This window comes from Chiloscyllium plagiosum, unplaced genomic scaffold, assembly GCF_037043375.1.
Source record: "Chiloscyllium plagiosum isolate Xiang-an unplaced genomic scaffold, Cpla_swu_hap1 HiC_scaffold_10, whole genome shotgun sequence".
NCBI lineage: Eukaryota > Metazoa > Chordata > Chondrichthyes > Orectolobiformes > Hemiscylliidae > Chiloscyllium > Chiloscyllium plagiosum.
The window spans coordinates 95,427,555-95,452,109 of record NW_028270148.1 but is presented as its reverse complement, the minus strand read 5'-3'; the positions used below and the strand labels follow the sequence as shown (position 1 = coordinate 95,452,109).

At 45.1% G+C, this 24,555-nt stretch overlaps 1 protein-coding gene across 1 annotated transcript in view; it reads right to left on the bottom strand.

Moving 5' to 3' along the window:
* The window catches only part of LOC122545565 (putative G protein-coupled receptor 139), a 33,134-nt gene extending 8,722 nt beyond the window's left edge, over positions 1-24,412 (bottom strand). Inside the window, exon 1 of the mRNA XM_087991743.1 lies at positions 24,218-24,412. Coding sequence (XP_087847869.1) covers positions 24,218-24,412 — 195 coding nt within the window. The remainder of the gene's footprint in view (positions 1-24,217) is intronic.
* Between the last annotated feature and the right edge of the window lie 143 nt (positions 24,413-24,555).

Here is a 24,555-nt window from a genome sequence, read left to right as displayed (position 1 = left end):
GCAATAGTGGGTTTAAAACTGTATCAAGCCAGTCAAACGTGATCAATCCTGGCAAGATAAAATAGTCTGGTTTGAAATGAGCGCCCCATTCCACATTGTTAATAATATAGATTGGCTCAAAACCAAAATCCAAGGGAATATTTGTGTGTGAGGACACAACACACACAGTCAGTATAACCACAGCTGCAGTCTCCTCCCTGCAATACTTTGCTCTCAACCTCTGGCAACAAATGAGGACAAAACGATCGACAGTGAAAGCGACCGTGAGCCAAACAGAGCAGTCAATCGCTGTGTAGTTGATCACCTCATTGATGCTCCTTATTGAGGTGAAGTGTAGAAATGAAAATGGGAAATAGCAGTAAAGCATGTAGTAGATTATCACATTGGAAATAATGACCGGGAGATCAACTGTCGTCATACCCACCAAATAAAGAGAGATCCCTTTGGATAGACCACAGCCTCCATGAGTTAGAAGGACGATTATCTCCCACCTGGTCCCCCTGACTATTTTAAATCCTCCCAAGTGGCTCCAGCAAATCTCCCCATTGGTTTGTTAGTGCCCTTATAACTCAGGTGTAGCCCGTCCTCCTTAGACAGAACATCCCTACTTCAGAAGAGATTACAATGATCCAAAACTGTGAATCCTTCTCCCCTGAAACAGCTCTTTAACCACACATTCATCTGCCGTATCCTCCTAGTCCTACTCTCACTGACACATGACAATGGGTGTAATGCAGGCATTACTACCCTCCAGGACCTATTTTTTAACCTCCTCCCTAATGTCCCATATTCTCTCCTCAGAACTTCATCCTCTTCTCTTCCTCTGCCATTTCAGGCTCACAATATTTCTGTTGTATCTTCCCTTTGGTGCAGACACAAAGCCAGACAGTTTGTCTCCAGCCGTCATCAGTCAAGGGAGCGGACATGTTGCTGTGCAGCACCGCACTACATCGATCTTACACCCGCACCATGTGACAACAGTGTCCAGTTTGTATGAATGGTGTCATCCACAGTGGAATAAAATGAATGGAACGATATTGGTATCATTGACAGTCACGCATCACACTCCATGGGACCACATCGACACTTCCTTGGCAAGTCTTCCATATCTAGATTTCTTCTCTCTTTAGAGAGCTAATCGACCCTCCCCAATTTACTCAACCTCACTCTCTCTCTCCGAACATAAATTACCTGAGTCCTTTGGTTCAGCACAGCACACCATGTTTTTGATAGATTTTGGGTTTGACTTTCCCTTTTTACTCATGTTTCCTTTTATACCCAAAACCTCCCAGTTTCTGTTTAAAGAATAGCTTCTTTAATAATTATCTCCATAGCAACCTCAGGACTGTCTTGCTTCTGGAAGCCTCTCAGCTGGGTCAAAGGTTTAAACATTCTTTATCAGCTCACACAGGCACCATGGACTAACTCAAAGCTAACAACCTCTAATCTACCTTAAACTGAACCAAATCTCCACATTTTTAGACGGTAATACAGAGCGCAGTAGAACCAGCTGTAACAATGCGTGACTTTATAAATATGTAAATATATGTTTTTGGGTTTTGGGAGGGGTCAGGAGTGCCCGGTGTAGGCCCATACAGACACTGGGAGAACATACAGACTGTCACCAAGGCTGGAGTTGGCCCTGGGCCCCTGGTGCTGGGGGGCAGCAGTGCTATGCAGTGTGCCACCGCGCCATCCCAAGGTGAAGCATTAGAGCTGGGAGAGAAATCAGGAAGCATTTTTCACACAAATGACAGCAGAAAAGGTTGCTGAATCTTTGAAGGCCGGAGTGATTAATGTTTGTGGGTAATTATTATCGAGATAAATTGAGTTGAGGAATAGGTCAGCCATGATCGAATTAAATGTTGCCAAAACTTTGCCTCCTGCTTTACTATGAGTAGTACTGTGTCACTAACTGCAGCCCAACAATGTCTCTTTCACTGAACTCTAGTACCATGGCCCCTTTAACCTTCCCATTGGTTTCAGACAGGACCCTTCCTCAGGATCTGTTGTGCCTTTTCCAGCTCCAAGCTTCACCAACTCTGATTTCTCCAGCATCTGCAGGTCCCCATTGTCTCCTTATTATTGAAGTGATTGATGCTGGAAATAAAGGAGATCAGTGATGTGTATATGCCCTGCATGACCTTTCTGTTCCTCAGCGTGTGTTGTTACATTGATGATGTGAACCTCTTGATCAACCGGAATATTAGATCTACCCGTTCCCTCCTGGTCCCGTCAGTGCAGGGTAATAAACTGTTCTCTGTCCTGGTCTGGAATACACACACAAAGGAACCTTTAGAAAGTTCGGCAGGAAGTCAGGGTTGAAGTGGAAACCAAGCAGGTTAATCAGTCTGGAGCCAGACAAAAGGGATTTCAATTGTGTGAAGAAATTAAAGAATTTGGGATTGTTCCCTTATTCAAAATTGTGAGATGTTTTGATAGACTCGAGAGACAAAACCCTTTGAGCAGTGAGTCAGTAACCAGAGGTGAGATAAAATCTCTTTACCCATTCCATTCTTAATCTCTCTCCTGTACTTTCTGTATTCTGCTTGGATCGGGACTGAATGATGAAGCTGTCAGTGTGGAGCTGCCCTGCACAGTTGCTGATATTTGCCCCAGGAATGGCAGACAGGGGGAAATCGGTACCCCACACTGCGGGCATGCTCCTGCTGGATGGAGTGCTGCTGACACAGGACTTTCTCCAGCTCCAGGGGCAGGAGAGGACACCCCGACACCAGACCATGCCAGCCCTGTCTGAGATTCCCACCCGGGTCAGTGCAGTCTCAGCCGCCTGGAGGAATGCCCAGCGCTGTCCGAGGAAGGTCAATGTCCTTCTCCACTCTGCCAGGTTACGTTGCACCATCTTCTCTCCAATACCTCACACTCACTCTGTTTCTGCTCCTGTACCCACCACCCACTAAAGCTCATCCTTTCCCACTCTCACTATTGTCTGCAAGATCTCCCCCACTGGCTGTTATCCAGCCCAACACCCAACACCACTAACCCTGCATGCTCTCTGCACTGCCTACTCACTCAGTCAGGGCACCATCCCATTCGGACCAACAGCACCAGCTGTGCCACTCACTTTCATCTCCCTTAATACCTGCCTCACTCTCATTCCAGGAGGAGAACAGCCCAAACAGGACAGAAAGACTCCCTTATCATGGGAGGCAGGCTGCCTGCCATTCGATAGCTCTCCCATGATACGGAGAGGCTCCTGACTCTGACTGCCCCGAGCAGGCCCTGGACTGGTTCTGGAGGCTGCCCCTGACTTACTGCACAAGAAACCCCTGAGAGTAAGCTCTCCACCTTGACTTCACTGGGGCCTGCTGACAACTTTGACAAGCTTCCTGGCTTTGTGTCTGTGCTCAATGGCAAGGTCAGAGAGCAGTGTATGAGCCTGGCTGAGAGAGAAAATCAGCAGAAAATGTGAGCCAAAGCAATGGGAGGAGGGAATCTTGCACATCCAAGTTGGCTCCGAGTGAGTAAGTGCTCTGAGAGTAAGTGGAGAGGTTGGAGATGCAGCCTGGTCCAGTCGATGAGCTGGGTGTGTGGCCCTGAATGTACAGGGTCCTTGCTGCAGTGTTACACTGAGAGCTGTCAGTGCACACCAAGGGGCAGCATTGAAGTGCAGAAGGGTCCTGTAAGTGGGCTCGATACATGACATGGGGGGTTTTTGAGGCTGGCATGTGTTGGATGCCAATGTCCATGGAGGTGGGGAGCATGTGACTGATGCCCATGAACTGTGCCCTGAGATGTTGGTGCCCGGTCTCCATCATGAAGGTCTTTCAGAGCAAGCGGTGAGCTGAATCCACAAGGTGTTCGCTTTGGTTTCGTTGTTGCGTTTTTCCAGAAACTGAGCTTGTTTGTTGTTTTGGGGAACGTGTGGGGCTGAATATTAATGAGGCATCACTAATGCCCATCAATTCCCATCTCCCTGCTGCCCAGTGACTTTTTGCCCATGTCACTTATCAAAAACATGAAAGGTGGAGCAAGACCATCCTGACGTTTAGATGGGCCTTGCTGTACTAGTCACCTGATTCTGTCACATGACTTGCTATTGCCTACATCACAAAAACCCTAATAAGATTTGCCCGAAATGTATTCCCACAACCATCTGAAATGTACATGCATTGAAAAACACTCACTCCCTCATGGACAGACAGACAGACACACACAATTATTTCATTAACGGAAACAAAGGAAGTAGATCACATTTCTACAATTGAGCTCTTTAAATTGCACATATTGGAAACTGATTCACTCTTATGGTCCTTTGAATGAATGGGAAAGAGCAATGTTTGGGTTTCCAAAAGAATTCTGGTGTAGTGTTATGGAGACACATCTTTTTGTTGATGAAGATAGATCTGGCCGTCTTGCTCAATGCGTGAGCTGATTGGTTGTCCTGACAGGGTATTATTGTTAGTGCTGGAAGAGCACAGCAGTTCAGGGAGCATCCGAGGAGCATAAAATCAACATTTTGGGCAAAAGCCCTTCATCAGGAGTACAGGCAGAGAGCCTGAAGGGTGGAGAGATAAGTGAGAGGAGGGTGGGGGTGGGGAGAAAGTAGCATAGAGTACAATAGGTGAGTGGGGGAGGGGATGAAGGTGATAGGTCGGGGGACTGGAGTGGATAGGTGGAAAAGAAGATAGGCAAGTAGGACAAGTCATGGGGACAGTGCTGAGCTGGAAGTTTGGGACTGGGGTGAGGTGGGGGAAGGAGAAATGATGAAACTGTTGAAGTCCACATTGAATCCTGGAGTTGAAGTATTTCAAGGTGGAAGATGACCGTTCTTCTTCGAGGTGTCTGGTGGTGAGGGAGCGGCGGTGAAGGAGGCCCAGGACCTTCATGTCCTCGGCAGAGTGGAAGGGGGAGTTGAAATGTTGGGCCACAGGGTGGTGCGGTTGATTGGTGCGGGTGTCTCGGAGATGTTCCCTAAAGTGCTCTGCTAGGAGGCGTCTAGTCTCCCCAATGTAGAGGAGACCGCATCGGGAGCAACGGATACGATAAATGATATTGGTGGATGTGCAGGTAAAACTTTGATGGATATGGAAGGCTCCTTTAGGGCCTTGGATGGAGGTGAGGGAGGAGGTGTGGGCACAGGTTTTGCAATTTTTGCGGTGGCAGGGGAAGGTTCCAGGATGGGAGAGTGGTTTGTAGGGGGGCGTCGACCTGACCAGGTAGTCACAGAGGGAATGGTCTTTGCGGAAGGCGGAAAGGGGTGGAGAGGGAAATATATCCCTGGTGGTGGGGGCTGTTTGGAGGTGGTGGAAATGTCAGCGTATGATTTGGTTTATGCGAAGGTTGGTAGGGTGGAAGGTGAGCACCAGGGGCGTTCTGTCCTTGTTACGGTTAGAGGGGTGCGGTCTGAGGGCGGAGGTGCTGGATGTGGACTTCCTCCAGACCAAAGGGGTAGCCATGGGCACTTGTATGGGCCCCAACTATACCTGTTCCTTTGTTCGCTACGTAGAACAGTCAATCTTCCATAATTACACCGGCACCACTCCCACCTCTTCCTCCGCTACATTGATGACTGCATTGGCGCCACCTCGTGCTCCCGCAAGGAGATTGAGCAATTCATCAACTTCACCAACATATTCCACCCTGACCTTAAATTTACCTGGACCATCTCAGACACCTCCGTCCCCTTCCTGGACCTCTCCATCTCCATTAATGACGACTCCCCTTCCTGGACCTCTCCATCTCCATTCATGACGACCCATCTCAGACACCTCCCTTCCCTTCCTGGACTTCTCCATCTCCATTAATGATGACTGACTTGACACCGACATTTTTTACAAACCCATCGACTCCCACAGCTACCTGGATTACACCTCTTCCCACCCTACCTACTGCAAAGATGCCGTCCCGTATTCCCAATTCCTCCACCTCCACCGTATCTGCTCCCAGGAGGACCAGTTCCACCACAGAACACACCAGATGGCCTCCTTCTTTAGAGACCGCAATTTCCCTTCCCATGTGGTTAAAGATGCCCTCCAACGCATCTCGTCCACATCCCGCACCTCTGCCCTCAGACTGCACCCCTCCAACCGTATCAAGGACAGAACGCCCCTGGTGCTCACCTTCCACCCTACCAACCTTCATATAAACCAAATCATCCGCTGACATTTCCACCACCTCCAAACAGACCCCACCACCAGGGATATATTTCCCTCTCCACCCCTTTCCACCTTCTGCAAAGATCGTTCCCTCTGTGACTACCTGGTCAGGTCCACGCCCCCCTACAACCCACTCTCCCATCCTGGTACCTTCCCCTGCCACTGCAAGAATTGCAAAACCTGCACCCACACCTCCTCCCTCACCTCTGTCCAAGGCCCTAAAGGAGCCTTCCATATCCATCAAAGTTTTACCTGCACGTCCACCAATATCATTTATTGTATCCTTTGCGCCCGATGCGGTCTCCTCTACATTGGGGAGACTGGACGCCTCCTAGCAGAGTGCTTTAGGGAACATCTCTGGGACACCCGCACCAATCAACCACACCGCCCTGTGGCCGAACATTTCAACTCCCCCTTCCACTCTGCCGAGGACATGGAGGTCCTGGGCCTCCTTCACCGCCACTCTCTCAACACCAGACACCTGGAGGAAGAACGACTCATCTTCCACCTTGAAATATTTCAACTCCAGGGCATCAATGTGGACTTCAACAGTTTCGTCATTTCTCCTTCCCCCACCTCACCCCAGTCCCAAACTTCCAGCTCAGCACTGTCCCCATGGCTTGTCCTACCTGCCTATCTTCTTTTCCACCTATCCACTACACTCTCCCACCCCCCCCCCACCCCCCCCACCCCCCCCGGACCTATCACCTTCATCCCCTCCCCCACTCACCTATTGTACTTGATGCTACTTTCTTCCCACCCCCACCCTCCTCTCACTTACGTCTCCACCCTTCAGGCTCTCTGCCTGTATTCCTGATGAAGGGCTTTTTCCCAAAACATCGATTTTACTGCTCCTCGGATGCTCCCTGAAGTGTTGTGCTCTTCCAGCACCACGAATCCAGAATCTGGTTTCCAGCATCTGCAGTCATTGTTTTTATCTATTATTCTTGGTGTTCGAGGAATGGTCCCTCCGGTTCTGGTGGTTTCTTGATGGCTTTTTCCCAGTTTCGTTCTTGAAGTAATGGTCTAAATCTTCCACTGGCATGACAACCAACAAGAGGGAAAAACATACTTGACCTCATCCTTACCAATCCACCATCTGCAGATACATCTGTCCATGACATTTCCAACGAGAGTGAGTACCACACAATCCTTGTGGAGACAAAGTCCTGACTTCACATTGAGAATACCCTCCATTGTGTTGTGTGGCATTATCATAGTGAAACTGAAAACTGGGCATCCATGAGATGCTGTGGGTCATTAATAGCAGCAGAATTGTACTCCAGCACAATCTGTAACCTCATGGCCAGGCATATCCCCCACTCAACAATGAGCACCGAGGAGGGCATGCCAGGAGCAGTACAAGGCAAACCCAAACATTAGGTTACAGACCAAACAACAAAAACAGCAAGTGATAGACAGAGCTAAATGATCCCACAACCAATGGATCAGATCTATACTCTGCAGTGCTGCCACATCCAGTCATGAATGATAAGAGACAATTAAACAACTCACTGAATGGAGGAGGAGGCTCCACATATCTCCCCATCCTCAATGATGGGAGAGCCCAACACATCAGTGTTGATGATAAGACTGAAACATTCCCAGCAACCTTCAACCAGAAGTGCTGAGTGGGTGATCCAGCTCGGACTCCTCCAGTGGTCCCCAACATCACAGAAACTAATCGTCAGATAATTCTGTTTACTTCATGTGATATGAAGAAACTGTTGGAGGCACTGGATATGGGATATGGCTCCTGACAGTATTCCGGCAATAGCACTGAAGACTTATGGTGCAGAACTTGCCGCTCCCCCAGCCAAGCTGTTCCAGTGCAGCTACAACACGAGGAATACTGCAGCAAGCAACTGACTCCCAAAGCCAGTCCACCGTCCACAATGAGCCAACCAGGAGTGTGATGGGATATTTCTCATTTGCCTGATGGTTGCAGCTCCCAAATCACTGCAGAAGCTTTATACCATCCAGGATACAGCAACCCACTTGATTGGCAAGACATTCACATTCACTCCCTCCACCTTTACTCAGTCGCAGCAGTGTGGACTATCCACACGATGCACTGCAGATATTCACCAAAAATCCTCGGAGGTCACCTTCTGAATCCACAATCACCAATGGAGGCCACAATTATTTCAAAGACCTACCAGGAACATCAATTTCATTCAATTCAAAATTCCAGATTTAATCAATTAGTATATTTCCAAAAACAGTGCAATTTCAAACTTTACTTTGCTGAAGGTTGAACATTCTTCTGCAATTCATAAATACCCATTTATTAACAGTATGGATATTTTCAGAACACTATTCTTTATTCGCAATTACTTCATTTCAAACTGTATAAATATATTGCCGAATCTCTGGCAACATTAATTATACATGTATGTTCAATGAGCTGGGACTAATTCTGCTCCCTTTACAAATGAAGAGAATCACAGGGGGGTTAATTGTTTTATATAAGAAGCTGATATGAATGAAGAAAGTCTGGTGCTTCACGTCTGTTGTAACTGATTGGTTTCATCTTCCAGTTCCCAAGATGGTGTTTATGGATCTATCAATAATCGAGCAGATAACTTTCATTTACTATCATTTTCTTGGAATATTTGGAGTTCCTGGTAAGAAACTGAAATTGAGTGTTTTGCATTTGTCTAAAAATTCACACTCGAATTTTGTTCTTGCTCTTGATGCATTGATCAAGCATAGAACCTCAAATTATCTCCCTTAATGCAGCACCCAGTTAGGTCTTCCTTCAATATAGAACACTTCCTACAATATGCATTGATAATGTTATTTAAAAACATTCCTGGGATCCAGAAGATGGCAGATTTAAGGATATATCTGTAAAAGATATCCCATAGTGTCGAGGAACATGTGTTTGCAGCTCTCCTTAACTGTGTGTTTCTCTTGTCTCATGTTTGGATCCATTTGAAGGTGCTGATTGTTGTGGTTCATCCACACCGAAAATCATCCTTCTATCCTCTGGCTGCCAGGATTGGGGAATGAAGCAACGGAGAGGGTGTTTGCTCTTTGTCTCATTGTCATGCTGCCACATATTCTGGTTTGGGAGAAGAGCTTTTCTCTTTATGATCAGTGCAGTGTTATCAAACCACACAGACTGTGTGAGCGTGTCAGATTTGGGGAATTAATAAGAAAGAAATGTGAACAAAAGGATATCTTATTATGTTGAGGTGAAGTTCGATGGAGGAAGTTTTATATGAAGCATGAATATTAACATCGAACTATTGGAATGAATGACCTCAATTTTTTAAAAAATCACACAACACCAGGTTAAAGTCCAACAGGTTTAACTGGAACAACACTAGCTTTCGGAGCGATGCTCCTTCATCAGGTGGTAGTGGAGGGCTTAATCCTAACACACAGAATTTATAGTAAAAATTTACAGTGTGATGTAACTGAAATTATACATTGATACATTGATTGTCTGTTAAGCCTTTCATCTGTTAGAATACCATGATAGTTTCATTTCTTTCATGTGTAAATCATGAAACCTTTTTTTAAAAAGTTGCATTCTAAGGTAAACTGTTAACAATGGGTGATAGCTAGACAATATGTTAAAGGTGTTCGCCCCCTGTGTTCTCTGTCTATGCCATGATGTTTAGATTGATTCTAATCTAAAAAGTGAGATAATGGAGTTTTACATGAATTCATGCGGTTTTTGCACCTCATTTTTGTTGTAATTTCTAAATTCAGCTTTGCAATTAATTTGGAGATTTGACTCTTGTTTTTGTAGCTAACTTCCTGACAATTGTCCTTCTGATCCGAGGAGGCTGTGGTCTCTCCAAAGGCATCACTCTTTACTTGGTGGGTATGACGATAGTGGACTTTCTGGTCCTTATTTTCAATGTGATAATCTATTACATACTTTATTACTATTTCCCATTTTCACTTTTACACTACACTTCCATAGTGAGCATCAATGAGGTGATCAACTATGTGCTTGTTGACTGCTCTGTCTGGCTGACAGTCGCTTTCACTGTCGATCGCTTTGTCCTCATTTGTTGTCAAAAGCTCAGAGAGAGGTATTGCAGGGAGCAGACTGCAGCTGTGATTATAACAACCCTGTGTGTTGTATCGTGCATCAAAAATATTCCACTGTACTTTGCTTTTGAACCTGGCTATATAATTGACAATGTAGAGTGGACTGTTGATTTCAAGCCAGTGTATTTTACATGGCCAGGATGGATCACCTTTGACTGGCTTGATACAATTTTAAACCCACTATTGCCATACTTTCTCATTTTACTGCTCAATGCACTGACTGTTCGCCACATTGTGATGGCTAATCGAACCCGCAGAGCACTACAAGGTCAACGCAACACCCAGAACAGCGACGATCCAGAGATGCAGAGCCGAAGAAAATCCATCTTTTTCCTGTTTGCCATTTCTAGCACTTTCATCGTGCTGTGGATGCCATATGTTGTATTTTTTTTCACTTCCAGGATTACAGAACGTCATTATGTGCCAGATCAATTCATGGATCCGTTATTTATTGCAGACTGCACAGCAGATATGTTTCAACTGCTGAGCTCCTGTACAAACACGTGTATTTATGCATTGGCCCAGACTAAATTCAGGGAGAAATTGGGGAATGCAATAATGTATCCCTTTATTGCAGTTATAAAATTTTTCAAATAATCGAAATAAACTGAAACCGAGAAGCAAAACCTTCATCATATTTGATTGAATTTGGATGAAATGTTGTCCTCAAAATGGATACTTTATTCTCTAAGTGTCAGCCTCACTGCTGTGGTAACATTTCTCCTGTGTCAGCATGTGATGTGTTCCACCAGAGAACTAAAACAGGTATTTGTACAGTCAGATGCCATGTCAGATGAGCCAATGATTTATATTGAATAACGCAGAGATATTAGTCTAATGGCTGGAAACAAGTGCTGAAATCCCACCACATCCAAATGGCTAGTGGTGAGCAGGAAACCGCTGTTCATTGTGTGGTTCACTAATTTCCTCTCGGAATGGGAATCTGCTGTCCTTACCTGGTCTGGCCTACAACTGTCTCCAGACCACAGCAATGTGATAGATTCCATCAGACCATTAGACACAGGAGTAGATGTAGTCCATTCAGCCCTTCAACTCAGCTCCACCATTCAATGAGAGCATCACTTCGCTGCTAAGACTCAATTCCAATTTCCTGCCTTTTGCCCATAACTGCTGATTCCCTGATTGATTAAAAATCTCTCGCTCTCAGTCTGGAACATACTGGCCTAGTTTCAACACTCCTCCATAGTGAAGAATTCTTTAGAATCACTACCCTCTTAGAAAATCAATTACTCCTCTGTCTTAAATAGGCAACCCCTTTGTAATATGTCAGCAAACCTAACTGAAAAGGAGCATCATTTATTATTCAACACCAAAACAGAGCCACTATTCATGGTGTAGATAGGCTAGTCCCAGCCTGGGACAGACAGACAGACATCCCTGGGTCTGATTTTAATTTTATATTCAGTAATGATATCACACACAATTGAAAGGTTTCTCTCCATCACAAAGTGAATTTTTTTTCCAATCTATTACCCAACTGAGCCTGCTTTATATTTTTATTAATCAGGGTCTGCACTTCTTTTTCCCTAATCAACTCATTCAGAGATGTCATTCCATACCTGAGGAGCAGGTGGATCTTGAACCCAGGCTGTTTGGCTCAGAGGTTGGGACACTATCAATTTTCCACAAGAGCCCTGAATCCTACCAGAAGCTGTGGCTGGATTTGAACATGTGCCTCCAGAGAATTAGCCTGAGTGACCGAGCCAGTGACATTATCCCGAGGCCACCACTTCCCTTCATTGGGTCTGCTTTATCATGGGCTCAGGTGATGTGTTCTAGCAAGAGGTTATTGCCTGTTACCAAGGGAATTCATTCTCAACTTGCTCGACAGGGAGATTCATTCGTGATTCCCAGGAGTTTTAAAGAGATTCTCACATCCCTCCCCCTCCAAGTCTGAGTGATCTCCCCCTTGCTTCTATGATGATGGGGCTTCCTGTGTGGTTTTGTTCATGGCTCCATTCCTGTTGCTTTCCAGGTCTGATCGAGGGGGATATAATAAGTCAATGAATGTCTCTTCAGTGAAGACCATCAAAGAGTCAGTGCAGGGAGCTCCCCCTCGGTGGTGTGTCCATTGAAACAATCCCCTCTGTGGAGGCTTCCTGCCGGAGGTGGTCAACATGCTTTTTGTGCAATTTTCTCCTCAGTTTTGATCACATACAATATCAGCCTGTTTTTTAAAAGGTTAACTCCCAAGGTATCTGGAGAGCAGTCACCAACGTTCCTTACATGGATTGCATCTCCCTCGAGTAATTTTTGAGACCTTGGAGAAACCTCAACTCCATTATGTTCCTTGGAGTCAGTGTCCCTTTGGTTTAGTTTTCATTTTCTCTTCAACAGGGTATAATCCATCTTTGTCAACTCTGTCCCCAAGGTAAAATGATCAATTTACCTGAACACACATTTTTCCCTATTTAGCCAGATGCCAGCCTCAGAAAAATGCAGGAAGCCCTCCTCCAAACTCCACAAATGTTCCTTTGTGGTTCCCTCTGAGATTGAAATGCCACCCAGATAGTCTCTGGGCACCACTTGGAGGAAGCTCTCTATTACCCTTTGAACATCAGCACCAGCTGAGGATGACCCAAAGGTCAAGCAAGTGTACTCATACAATCTTTTGTGAGGAATTACAGTGACATACTTCCTGCATGGCCCCTCAAGCTCCAGTTGGAGGTAGGCGGGGCTCATTTACAATTTAGAAAATATGTGACTCCCAGCCAACTTTTCAGACAAAGCTCTACTATGTGGCAAGGGGTATCTGTCTAAGCAGGAAACTCTGTTGACTGTCACCTCATAATCCCCACACAGACAGACAGAGTCTTCATATTTTACAACTAGGACTATTAGCATGGCCCATTCAACACACTGGGGGTATGATGCCCACTTCCTCTCGACATTCCAATTTGCCCTCCACTCTGCTGCAAGAGGGACCAACCATGCTTTGAAGTAATTTCGTCAGGCCTCTGTTCTTGGCCCGAGTGCTTTTTGTCTTCCCAAGGCCTTCTTGGTACACTCTGGGGTACTTCCCAATGCCTTGATATAGATCACTGGTAGCCATCTTAAAAATCAGTTACCAATCCAGGCAGATTTTGTGTAGCCAGTCCCTTCCCAAACCAATGAGACCTGCCCCTTCTGCCACCAGCAAGGGGAGTCTGACTGTCTGTTGAACCCCTCTCATGTAACTGCGGTTACAGTGATCCCAATAATATAATGGCTTCTCAATGCAGTGACCAATGCAGCTCTGTGTCTCATAGGCTTAAAGACAAGATGTCCGATTGCTGTTTCCTAAAGGTTTACACCCCAAGAGATAGAGTAGTCCTGTGACGAACTCCATGTCTAAGGGCCTGGCCATTTACTTGGCATTTTATTTCAATTGGGGTGATGTTGGGAGCAGTGATGTGATTCAGCTGTATCAGTTCCTCATCCTTGGGTGATTTATTTACAAAACCCCGTCTTGAGGTGACTCCGCATCTCTGGCCTGGGCGGTGCATGCTATATGTTTTGGGTAGCATTGTCTGGGGTGAACTCTGTGACTACAAGTGTGGCATAGCCTTTCCTGCTCCTCACTGTATTATGGAGAAACTTCCCACCCAGTTCTGGAACCTTACAGCCTCCGATTCCAAACCCCCTTCCTTGGGAACAAACAAGAGTCATGAGTATTACCCACTGAGGACTTGACTCTGCAGTAAGGACCTTGCCTAAGGATGAGGAGGGTACCATCTATGGACCCCTGAAGCTCCTGAGCCCCCATTCCACATTATTGGAGGAAATGTCCAGCTCTTTGGCTTTCCTGAGGTTCAGATCTGGTTCAGTTGTAATATTATTAATTCCACAAACTTAATGATCCCTTAATATTTCCCAAAGCTCTGGCTAATACTCACAGTGTTCTGGAAATTTCCACAGTCTCATCAAGAATTCAGTAACTGGTTTCCCAGGAAGTCTATTTCCTGTGTTAAACCTGTAATGCGACAGTATAACAGATGGGTTGGGGTCAGAGTGATCCACTACCATATCTATCAGTTCCTCAAAGGATTCTGATTCCGGGGCTGCCGGGAGTGGGGTGGGGTGGGGGGGTGAAACTCTTCATGATGCTATTAGAAGGGGCTCCACAAATGGTCAGGAGAATGACTTGTTGGTGATCTACCCCGTTTACCTGAGAAAAATGTCTCATTATTTCAGTGTACTGGGACAATCCTCCACCCCCGAATCAGAATGTTCCAGATTCCCAAACAGCAGAATGTTTAACATTTCCCTGACACGGTCTCACTGGGTTTGTTGAAAGGCAAGGCTGTCTGAAACTTGCCTTTCCTCTCAATGCCAATACAATAACTCAGGAAGCCTGACTGGAAAGGAGCAATGTTTGTGGTTGAAAACCAAAATACAGCGATTGCTCATGGCACACAGAGGCTAGTCCCAGCCCGGGACACACAGTTCTACAGATCATCACTGGGTCTATTTGCTTTTCACTTCACCTTTTTTTTTAATCAAACTGTTCAGAGATATTTTTACACATCTCTGGAGCTGTACTTTGCTTTTGAACCTGGCTATGTAATTGACAATGTAGAGTGGGCTGTTGATTTCGATTTGTGTATTTCACATGGCCAGGATGGATAACCTTTGACTGGATTAATATAATTGTAAACCCATTGTTACCATACATCCTGATTTTATTATTTAACGCTCTGACTGTTAAACACATTGTCATGGCTAATCGAACCCACACAGCGATGCAAGGTCAACGCAACACCCAGAACAGCGACGATCCAGAGATGCAGAGCCGAAGGAAAACCACCACTTTACGGTTCACCATTTCTGGCAGTTTCATCGTAGTGTGGATGCCTTCTGTTGTATTCTTCCTCATCGCTAGAATAACAGAACGTCATTATGAACCTGATCAATCCATGGACCCGTTACTAATCACAGAATACACTGCAGATATGTTTCAACCGCTGAGCTCCTGTACAAACACATGTTTATGCATTGGCCCAGACTACATTCAGGGAGAAGTTGAGAAATGCAATAATGTATCAATTTATTACAATTATTAAACATGTCAAATGATCAAAACAATCTGAAACAGAGCAGCACAAACTTTATTGTGTTTGAGTGAACTCTGCCTGAAATGTTATCCACAAAATTGACACTTAATGACTCGAAATATCAGCTTCAGCTTGGTGGCACCATTCTCCTGTGTCAGCAAGTTTTATGTTCAAGCACATCACCACCGCAGACACTTGCACAGCCAGATGCCATTCCAAGTGAGTGAATGGTTTCTGGAGTAGCAGGAACACAGTGGAAATGTCACTGGATTGATAATGCAGAGGTTCAGGCTAATGTCAATTACATCCTCCCTCATCCTTCTAAACTCCATCGAGTACAGACCCAGACTCCCCAAACATTCCTCTTATGGTCAGCTTTTCATTCCTGGGACCATTCTCCTGAACCTCCTCTGAACATGCTCCAGGGCCAGTACATCCACCCTGAAATATGGGATCCAAAGCTGCACACAATACTCCAAATGTGGTCTGACCAGAGCCTTATACAGCCTCAGAAGTACATCCCTGCTTTTATATCTAAGTCCTCTCAAAATAAATGCCATCATTGCATTTGCCTTCCTAATTACTGACACAACTTGTAAGTTTACCTTGAGAGAATCCTGGATTAGTACTCCCAAGTCTCCTTTTGCACTACAGACTTATGAATTTTTTTCCCATTTAGAAAACAGTCCATGCCTCCATTCTTGCTCCCAAAGTGCATGCCCTCACACTTTCCCACGCTGTACTCCATCTTCCACTTCTTTGCCCACTCTGCTAACCTGTCCAAATCCTTCTGCAGCCTCCCTGCCTCCTCAATGCTACCTGTCCCTTTACCTATCTTTGTGTTATCTGCAGAATGCCCTCAGTTCCTACATCTAGATCAGTAATGTATAAAGTGAAAAATTGTGATCCCAACATTGACCCTTGTGGAACACCACTTGTCACCGGCTGCCATCCTGAGAAGGCCCCTTTTATCCCCACTCTCTGCTTTCTGCCAGACAGCCAGGTTTCTATCCATGCTAGTACATTGTCTCTGACACCATGGGCCCTTATCTTACTCAGTAACCTCCTGTGCGTCACCTTGTCAAAGACCTTCTTGAAGTTCAGGTAGATAGCATCCATTGGCTCATCTTGGATTAAACTGCTCATTACTTCCTCCAGAAATTCCAGTAGATCTGTCAGGCATGACCTCCCCTGAATGAGACCATGCTGACTCTGCCCTATTTTACCATACACTTCCAAGTATTCAGCAATTTCATCCTTTACAATGGATTCCAGGATCTTACCCTGTAATAAAGTGACTGATATTGACATAAACAGGTTGTGTTAAACTCATGTTGGTCAGATTCCCATTCTTTGAGTCTGCGTTGAATATCATTTCTAATGAGGGGCATGGATAGATTAAATAGACAAAGTCTTTTTCTTGGAGTGGGGGAGTCCAGAACTAGAGGGCATAGGTTTAGGGTGAGAGGGGAAAGATATAAAAGAGACCTAAGGGGCAACATTTTCACGCAGAGGGTGGTACGTGTATGGAATGAGCTGCCAGAGGATGTGGTGGAGGCTGGTACAATTGCAAAATTCAAGAGGCATTTGGATGGGTATATGAATGGAATGGTTTTGGAGGGATATGGGCTGGGTACTGGCAGGTGGGACTAGATTGGGTTGGGATATCTGGTCAGCATGAACAGGTTCGACCGAAGGGTCTGTTTCCACGCTGTTCATCTCTACGACTCTATGACTCTATGTCAGAGACTGTATCACATTCATAGTCATGTATCAGTAGTTATTTGATGTACTGCTGCTCTGTAACTATGTCCAACTATGTTGTGACTCACTGGGGTAACATGCTGGAAATCAAGCCCCATTCTTCCCAGCCATCACAAAGGTCAAGTTTTTAAAAGAAATGGAAAGAGAGAGAGAAAGAGAGAAAGAATCTGGTGGTTCCTCTTCTTGTCTGATTGGTCAAAGTGTTGCCATGGAGAATGCATCAATTAGTACAGATTGACAACAGCCAAGCTCTGTGTAAATTGTAAATCAGACAGGTTAGCTCTGATTGATCGGGTCTTTGTCCTGATAAATAAACTGAGGAGCCAGTTCAGCTGCTGCAACTACTAACTGACTGACTGCATGAGCAGGTCTTAAAGTTATAAAGGTATTAAAGGTGTAAACATCGCTGTTATTCCTACAATTTGGCCAGCAGAGGTGCTGCTGAGCCATTCTTGGTGATGGATGTTGATGTTCCTCATCCAGAGTTCCAACTCCTAATCCACTAATCCCCGAATCCACATTTTGCATTAATTCAGATCTTTCCTTTTCCGTGTAGCTCACATCCACATTGCGCATGATGATCAATTTTCCTTATTTCCAAAATCTTTTTCAGATTTCCAAAATGTCCCTTACCTTGGCAGATAGGAGCCACCCATAAGGGATAAGAAACAGGAACTGGAGTAGGCCATGGGGTGCCTTGAGCCTAATCTGCCATCCAATAGGGTCATGGCTGATCTGGCATTCCTCATATCCACTCTCCTACCCTTTTCCCATAACCTTTGACTCCCCTACTGCACAAGTAGCTATCTATAAAGACCATAAGACATAGGAGTGGAAGTAAGGCCATTCGGCCCATCGAGTCCACTCTGCCATTCAATCATGGCTGATGCGCATTTCAGCTCCACTTACCAGCGTTCTCCCCGTAGCCCTTAATTCCTCTAGACAACAAGAATCTATCAATCTCAGCCTTGAAGACATTTAGTGTCCCGGCTTCCACTGCACTCCGTGGCAATGAATTCCACAGGCCCACCACGCTCTGGCTGAAGAAATGTCTCCGCATTTCTGTTCTGAAATGACCCCCTCTAATTCTAAGGCTGTGTCCACGGGTCCTAGTCTCCTTGTCTAACGGAAACAATTTCCTAGCATCCACCTTTTCCAAGCCATGTATTATTTTGTACGTCTCTATTAAGTCTCCCCTTAATCTTCTAAACTCCAACGAATACAATCCCAGTATCCTCAGCCGTTCCTCATATGTTAGACCTGTCATTCCAGGGATCATCCGTGTGAATCTCCGCTGGACACGTTCCAGTGCCAGTATGTCCTTCCTGAGGTGTGGGGACCAAAACTGGACACAGTACTCCAAATGGGGCCTAACCAGAGCTTTATAAAGTCTTAGTAGTACATCTCTGCTTTTATATTCCAACCCTCTTGAGATAAGAGACAACATTGCATTCGCTTTCTTAATCACGGACTCAACCTGCATGTTTACCTTCAGAGATTCCTCGACTAGCACTCCCAGATCCCTTTGTGCTTTGGCTTTATTAATGTTCTCACCATTTAGAAAGTAGTCTATGCTTTTATTCTTTTTGCCAAAGTGCAAGACCTCGCACTTGCTCACGTTAAATTCCATCAGCCATTTCCTGGACCACTCTCCTAACCTGTCTAGATCTTTCTGTAGCCTCCCCACTTCCTCAGTACTACCTGCCTGTCCACTTAACTTCGTATCATCGGCAAACTTCGCTAGAATGCCCCCGGTTCCCTCATCCAAATCATTAATATATAATGCGAACAGCTGTGGCCCCAGCACCGAACCCTGCAGGACACCGCTCATCACCGGCTGCCATTCTGAAAAAGAACCTTTTATCCCAACTCTCTGCCTTCTGTTAGACAGCCAATCCTCAATCCATCCCAGCAGCTCACCTCGAACACCATGGGCCCTCACCTTGCTCAGCAGCCTCCCGTGTGGCACCTTATCAAAGGCCTTTTGAAAGTCTAGATAGACCACATCCACTGGGTTTCTCTGGTCTAACCTACTTGTTACCTCTTCAAAAAATTCCAACAGGTTTGTCAGGCATGACCTCCCTTTACTAAATCCATGTTGACTTGTTCTAATCAGACTCTGCTCTTCCAAGAATTTAGAAACCTCATCCTTAATGATGGATTCTAGAATTTTACCAACAACCGAGGTTAAGCTGATTGGCCTATAATTTTCCATCTTTTGCCTTGATCCTTTCTTGAACAAGGGGATTACAACAGCCATCTTCCAATCATCCGGGACCTTTCCTGACTCCAGTGACTCTTGAAAGATCTCAACCAATGCCTCTGCTATTTCCTCAGCCACCTCTCTCAGAACTCTAGGGTGTATCCCATCGGGGCCAGGAGATTTATCAATTTTAAGACTTTTTAACTTTTCTAGCACTATCTCTTTCGTAATGGCAACCATACTCAACTCAGCCCCGTGACACCCTTAAATTTTTGGGATATTACTCATGTCTTCCACTGTGAAAACTGACGCAAAGTACTTGTTAAGTTCTCCTGCTATTTCCTTATCTCCCATCACTAGGCTTCCTGCATCAGTTTGAAGTGGCCCAATGTCTACTTTTGCCTGTCGTTTGTTTCTTATGTACTGAAAGAAACTTTTACTATTATTTCTAATATTACTGGCTAGCCTACCTTCATATTTGATCCTCTCATTTCTTATTACACTCTTTGTTATCCTCTGTTTGCTTTTGTATCCTTCCCAATCTTCTGATTTTCCACTGTTCTTAGCCACTTTATAGGATCTCTCTTTTTCTTTCATACATTTCCTGACTTCCTTTGTCAGCCAAGGTTGTCTAATCCCTCCCCGGTTAATCTTTCTTTTCTTGGGAATGAACCTCTGTACAGTGTCCTCAATTATACCTACAAACTCCTGCCATTTTTGCTCTACTGTCTTCCCAGTTAGCCTCTGCTTCCAGTCTATTTTAGTCAGTTCCTCTCTCATGCCCTCATAATTACCTTTATTCAACTGTAACACCATTACATCCGATTTTGCCTTCTCCCTTTCAAACTCCAGACTGTACTCTACCATATTATGGTCGCTACTTCCTAAGTGTTCCCTTATTTTAAGATCTTTTATAGAGTCTGGTTCATTGCAAAGCACTAGGTCCAGAATAGCCTGCTCTCTTGTGGGCTCCATGACAAGCTGTTCCAAAAAGCCATCCTGTAAGCATTCCATGAATTCCCTTTCTTTAGATCCACTAGCAACATTATTTACCCAGTCCACCTGCATATTGAAGTCTCCCATGATCAATGTAACCTTGCGTTTCTGACATGCCTTCTCTATTTCCCGGTACATGTTGCGTCCCTGGTCCTGACCACTGTTAGGAGGTCTATACACAACTCCAATTATGTTTTTTTTGCCTTTGTGGTTCCTCAATTCCACCCACACAGACTCCACATCATCCGACGCTATGTCATTCAATACCATAGATTTAATTTTGTTCTTAACTAACAAGGCAACCCCACCCCCTCTGCCCACCTCTCTGTCTTTTCGATAAGTTGAAAAACCATGGAGGTTTAACTGCCAGTCCTGACTCCCCTGTAACCAAGTCTCTGTGATGCCTACTACATCATAATCATTCACTATTATCTGTGCCATTAGTTCATCGGCTTTGTTATGAATGCTACGAGCATTCAGGTAAAGTGCCTTAATGCTAACTTCCTTATCATTAGAGATGTTGGAAGTCATATGTCCTAAGTTATCCTTGCTTTTTACTGTATTCTCAGTCTGCCTCAATTTTAAATCTGCCTGGAAACATGCTATCCTGCTGCTTATCTTGCCATTTACCTCCATACTCCCTGTCGCTTTCACTTTCCCTGCCCCCCAACTCAGAAGCTTAAAGTCCTACTGACCACCCTATTTATCCTCTTCGCTAGAACATTGGTACCTGATCGGTTCAGGTGGAGACCGTCCCAACGGTACAGATCCCCCCAGTTCCAAAACTGATGCCAATGCCCCATGAAGTGGAATCCCTCTTTCCCACACCAATCCCTTAGCCACGTGTTTACTTGCCTAATTTTCTTGTCCCTATGCCAATTGGCACGTGGCTCGGGCAGTAATCCGGAGATTATGACCCTTGAGGACCTGTGCTTCAATTTCCTGCCTAGTGCTTCGTAATGCCCAAACAGGTCCTCCACCCTAGTCTTGCCTATGTTGTTGGTACCAACGTGGACCACAACAACTGGATCCTCCCCCTCCCGCTCCAATATCCTTTCAAGCCGGTCGGCTATCTCAGCCTTAAACCTACACAAGGACTCTGCCCCCACAGCTCTCTGTGGCCAGGAGTTCCAAAGACTCATGACCCTCTGAGGGAAGAAATTCTTCCTCATCTCAGGCTTAAATTGATATCCCTTTATTCTGAGGCTACACCCTCTGGTCCTAGACTTTCCCTTGAGGGGAAACACCTTGTCAAGCCTCTTATGAATCCCATATGTTTCACTGAGATCACTTCTCATTCTTTTAAATTCTGTTGAGTAGAGTCCCAACCTGATTAACATTTACTCATATGACAATCCCTCCATTCCATGGATCATCCCAGTGAATTTTCTCTGAACTGCCTCCAATGAAATAATGTCTTTACTTTAATAAGGAGACCTTGTGCAGTTGCAGAAAGATTTGCCTTCTCTCATAGTCCAATCCCGTTGAAATAAGGAACAGCGTTCCATTAGCCTTCCTGATTACCTGCTGTACCTGTGTGCTGGCTTTCTGTGCTTCATGCGCAAGAACCTGAGTTCCTTTGTGTTATAGCTTTCAGCAGTTTTTTTCTCCAATTACACAATACTCTGTTCTTTTATTCTCCCTTCCAAAATGAACAACTTCACATTTTCCCACATTATACTCCATTTGTCAACATTTTGTCCACTTACTTTACCTGTCAACATGTCTCCGTGAACAGTCTGTGTTCACCTCACTATATGCCTCTCCATGTATTTGTGTGCCATCTTCAAATTTAGCTTCAGTACATTCTTTTCCTTCCTCCAAGACATCAATATACATTACTTACAGTTACAGGCCCAGTGCTGATCCCTGTGGAAACCCATTGGTCACAGGTCACCAACCTGCACAAGAACCCCTTATCCCCATTCACTGTTTCTTGCCCATTGTCCAATTCTCTCTCCATTCCTATACACTACCATCAACACCGTTTACTCTTATCATGTGGCTGACCTTTCATGAGAGATCTTGTTCAATGCCTTCTGGAAGTCCAAATACAGCACAATTGTCAGCTGTCCTTGACCTACTCTGACTGAGGCTTCTTCAAAAAACTCTAATAATTTAATCAGACACAAATTCCCTTTCATGAAACCATGTTGGCTCTGCTTGATTAGGTTATGATTTCCCAAATGTGCTGCTATTACTTCCTGAATACATTGATTCCAATACTTTTCCCACAATAGATATTTAACTAATTATCATACAGTAACTTGTCTTTTTGAACAGGGTGTTACATTGGCAACTTTCCAATCTCTGGAACTCCTCCAGAAACCCAGGGTTTTTGGCAAATTGCAGCCAATGCATTCAGTATCTTTGTAGCTACCTCTTTTAGGATCCTAAGATGTAAACCATCAGGGCCAGGAGACTGATCTGTCTTTAGTCCCAGAGGTTTGTCTAAAACTACTTCTTGAGTGATAGTGATTGTACGTAATTCCTCCCTCTGTATTCATCAGGATGAATGGGATGTTCAAAGTATTTTCCACCATCAGAATCTCTGTTTAACTATTCTGCCATTTCCTTGTTCCCTGGAACATCCCCCCAGATTCATTTTCTTAGGAGCCTATGTTGACTTTGACCCCTCTATTCCTTTGTATGCATTCTTGTCAGTTTTGATATTCCTCACGAGTTTGCCCTCGTAGTTTAATTTCTCTCCTTAGAGCTCAGTCATGACAATGGCATTGGCGGTGATGGATGTGTCTAATGTAGAATCAGGTGGGTCCAGTGTGGAATCGAACGGGCACACGCAGAATTGTGCTCAGCGTGGATTTGAGTGGGCCCAGTACAGATTCGAGTGGGCCCAGTGCAGAATCGAGTGGGTTCAGTGCAGAATCGAGTGGGTTCAGTGCAGAATCGAGTGGGTTCAGTCCAGAATCGAGTGGGCTCAGTCCAGAATCGAGTGGGCTCAGTCCAGAATCGAGTGTGCTCAGTCCAGAATCGAGTGTGCTCAGTGCAGAATCGAGTGGGTTCAGTCCAGAATCGAGTGGGCTCAGTGCAGAATCGGGTGCGCTCAGTGCAGAATCGAGTGCGCTCAGTGCAGAATCGAGTGCGCTCAGTGCAGAATCGAGTGCACTCAGTGCAGAATCGAGTGCACTCAGTGCAGAATCGAGTGCACTCAGTGCAGAATCGAGTGATACTGAAGTTCTAGACCCCTCCAAAGGGGCCTCTTGGTTCAAAATCGGTCGAAAGAATCACAAGGAATATGGTCTGTTTAAAGCAAAGTTACCAGTTTAATAAATTAAGGCAGCCTGACGCAGATTTGTCCAGCGACACGGAGGTTAAAAGCTTCTGTGTTCCAAAGAGAAATGGTGCAATTACATTCGAAAATTGCACATTAATTATATATTTTGTAAGAGATTAAAAAATTACAAGAAAATCTTGAATTACAAGAAAAGACCAATCACATATAACAAGGTGACATGATTTACAGCAGGTTAATCCAATGATATTCCCTGGGAAAGGGATCTTAATTACATAAATCATCATATCATGCAAGCAGTTCAAGGTTAGTTCAAATACCAAATCACTGTCTTATGATTCTTATGATGAAAAATCCATTGTTATCTCTAAATACAACCAACTTAGCAAAGCATCAGTTCAAGTTCACAGAGTCAAATCATTACTTGCAGCCATTTTGTTGTATTATTTTAAGTTGAAAAACCATTTTGTGGTTAATAAAAATCTACATATACTTGTTGCTTCTGATAACAGCCTAAATTCAAATTTTAGATCCTCAATCCCAGTGTGGAATCGAGTGGACCCAGCGTGGAATCGAGTGGACCCAGCTTGGAATTGTGTGGATCCAATGCAGAATCGAGTGGGCCCAGTATGGAATCGAGTGGGCCCAGTGTGGAATCGTGTGGGCCCAGTGTGGAATCGAGTGGGCCCAGTGTGGAAAATAGTGGGCCCAGCGTGGAACTGAGTGGGCCCAGCGTGGAACTGAGTGGGCCCTGTACAGAATCGAGTGGGCCCAGTGCAGACTGTGACGATGCAGTCGGAGGTGAGTTTGGGTTCCTGGCAATTTCTGCATCAACGAGGTGGTCCTCGTGCTGACTCATGACTGTAGCGGTGGAGGTGAGTTTGGGCTCAGTATGTGACCTGGTGGCATCAGCAGTGGCTTCATCGGTGAGGTAGGCCCGAAGCAGACTCATGGCGATGGCAGAGTCGTGTTTGGGCCGATGCGGTACCTATTGGCATCGGTGGCAATTGCATTGATGAGATCCAGCAAGGACTCATCGTGGTGAGGACATCAGTGGAGGTGAGATGGGTCCAAAGAGTGGAGCACTGAACAAGA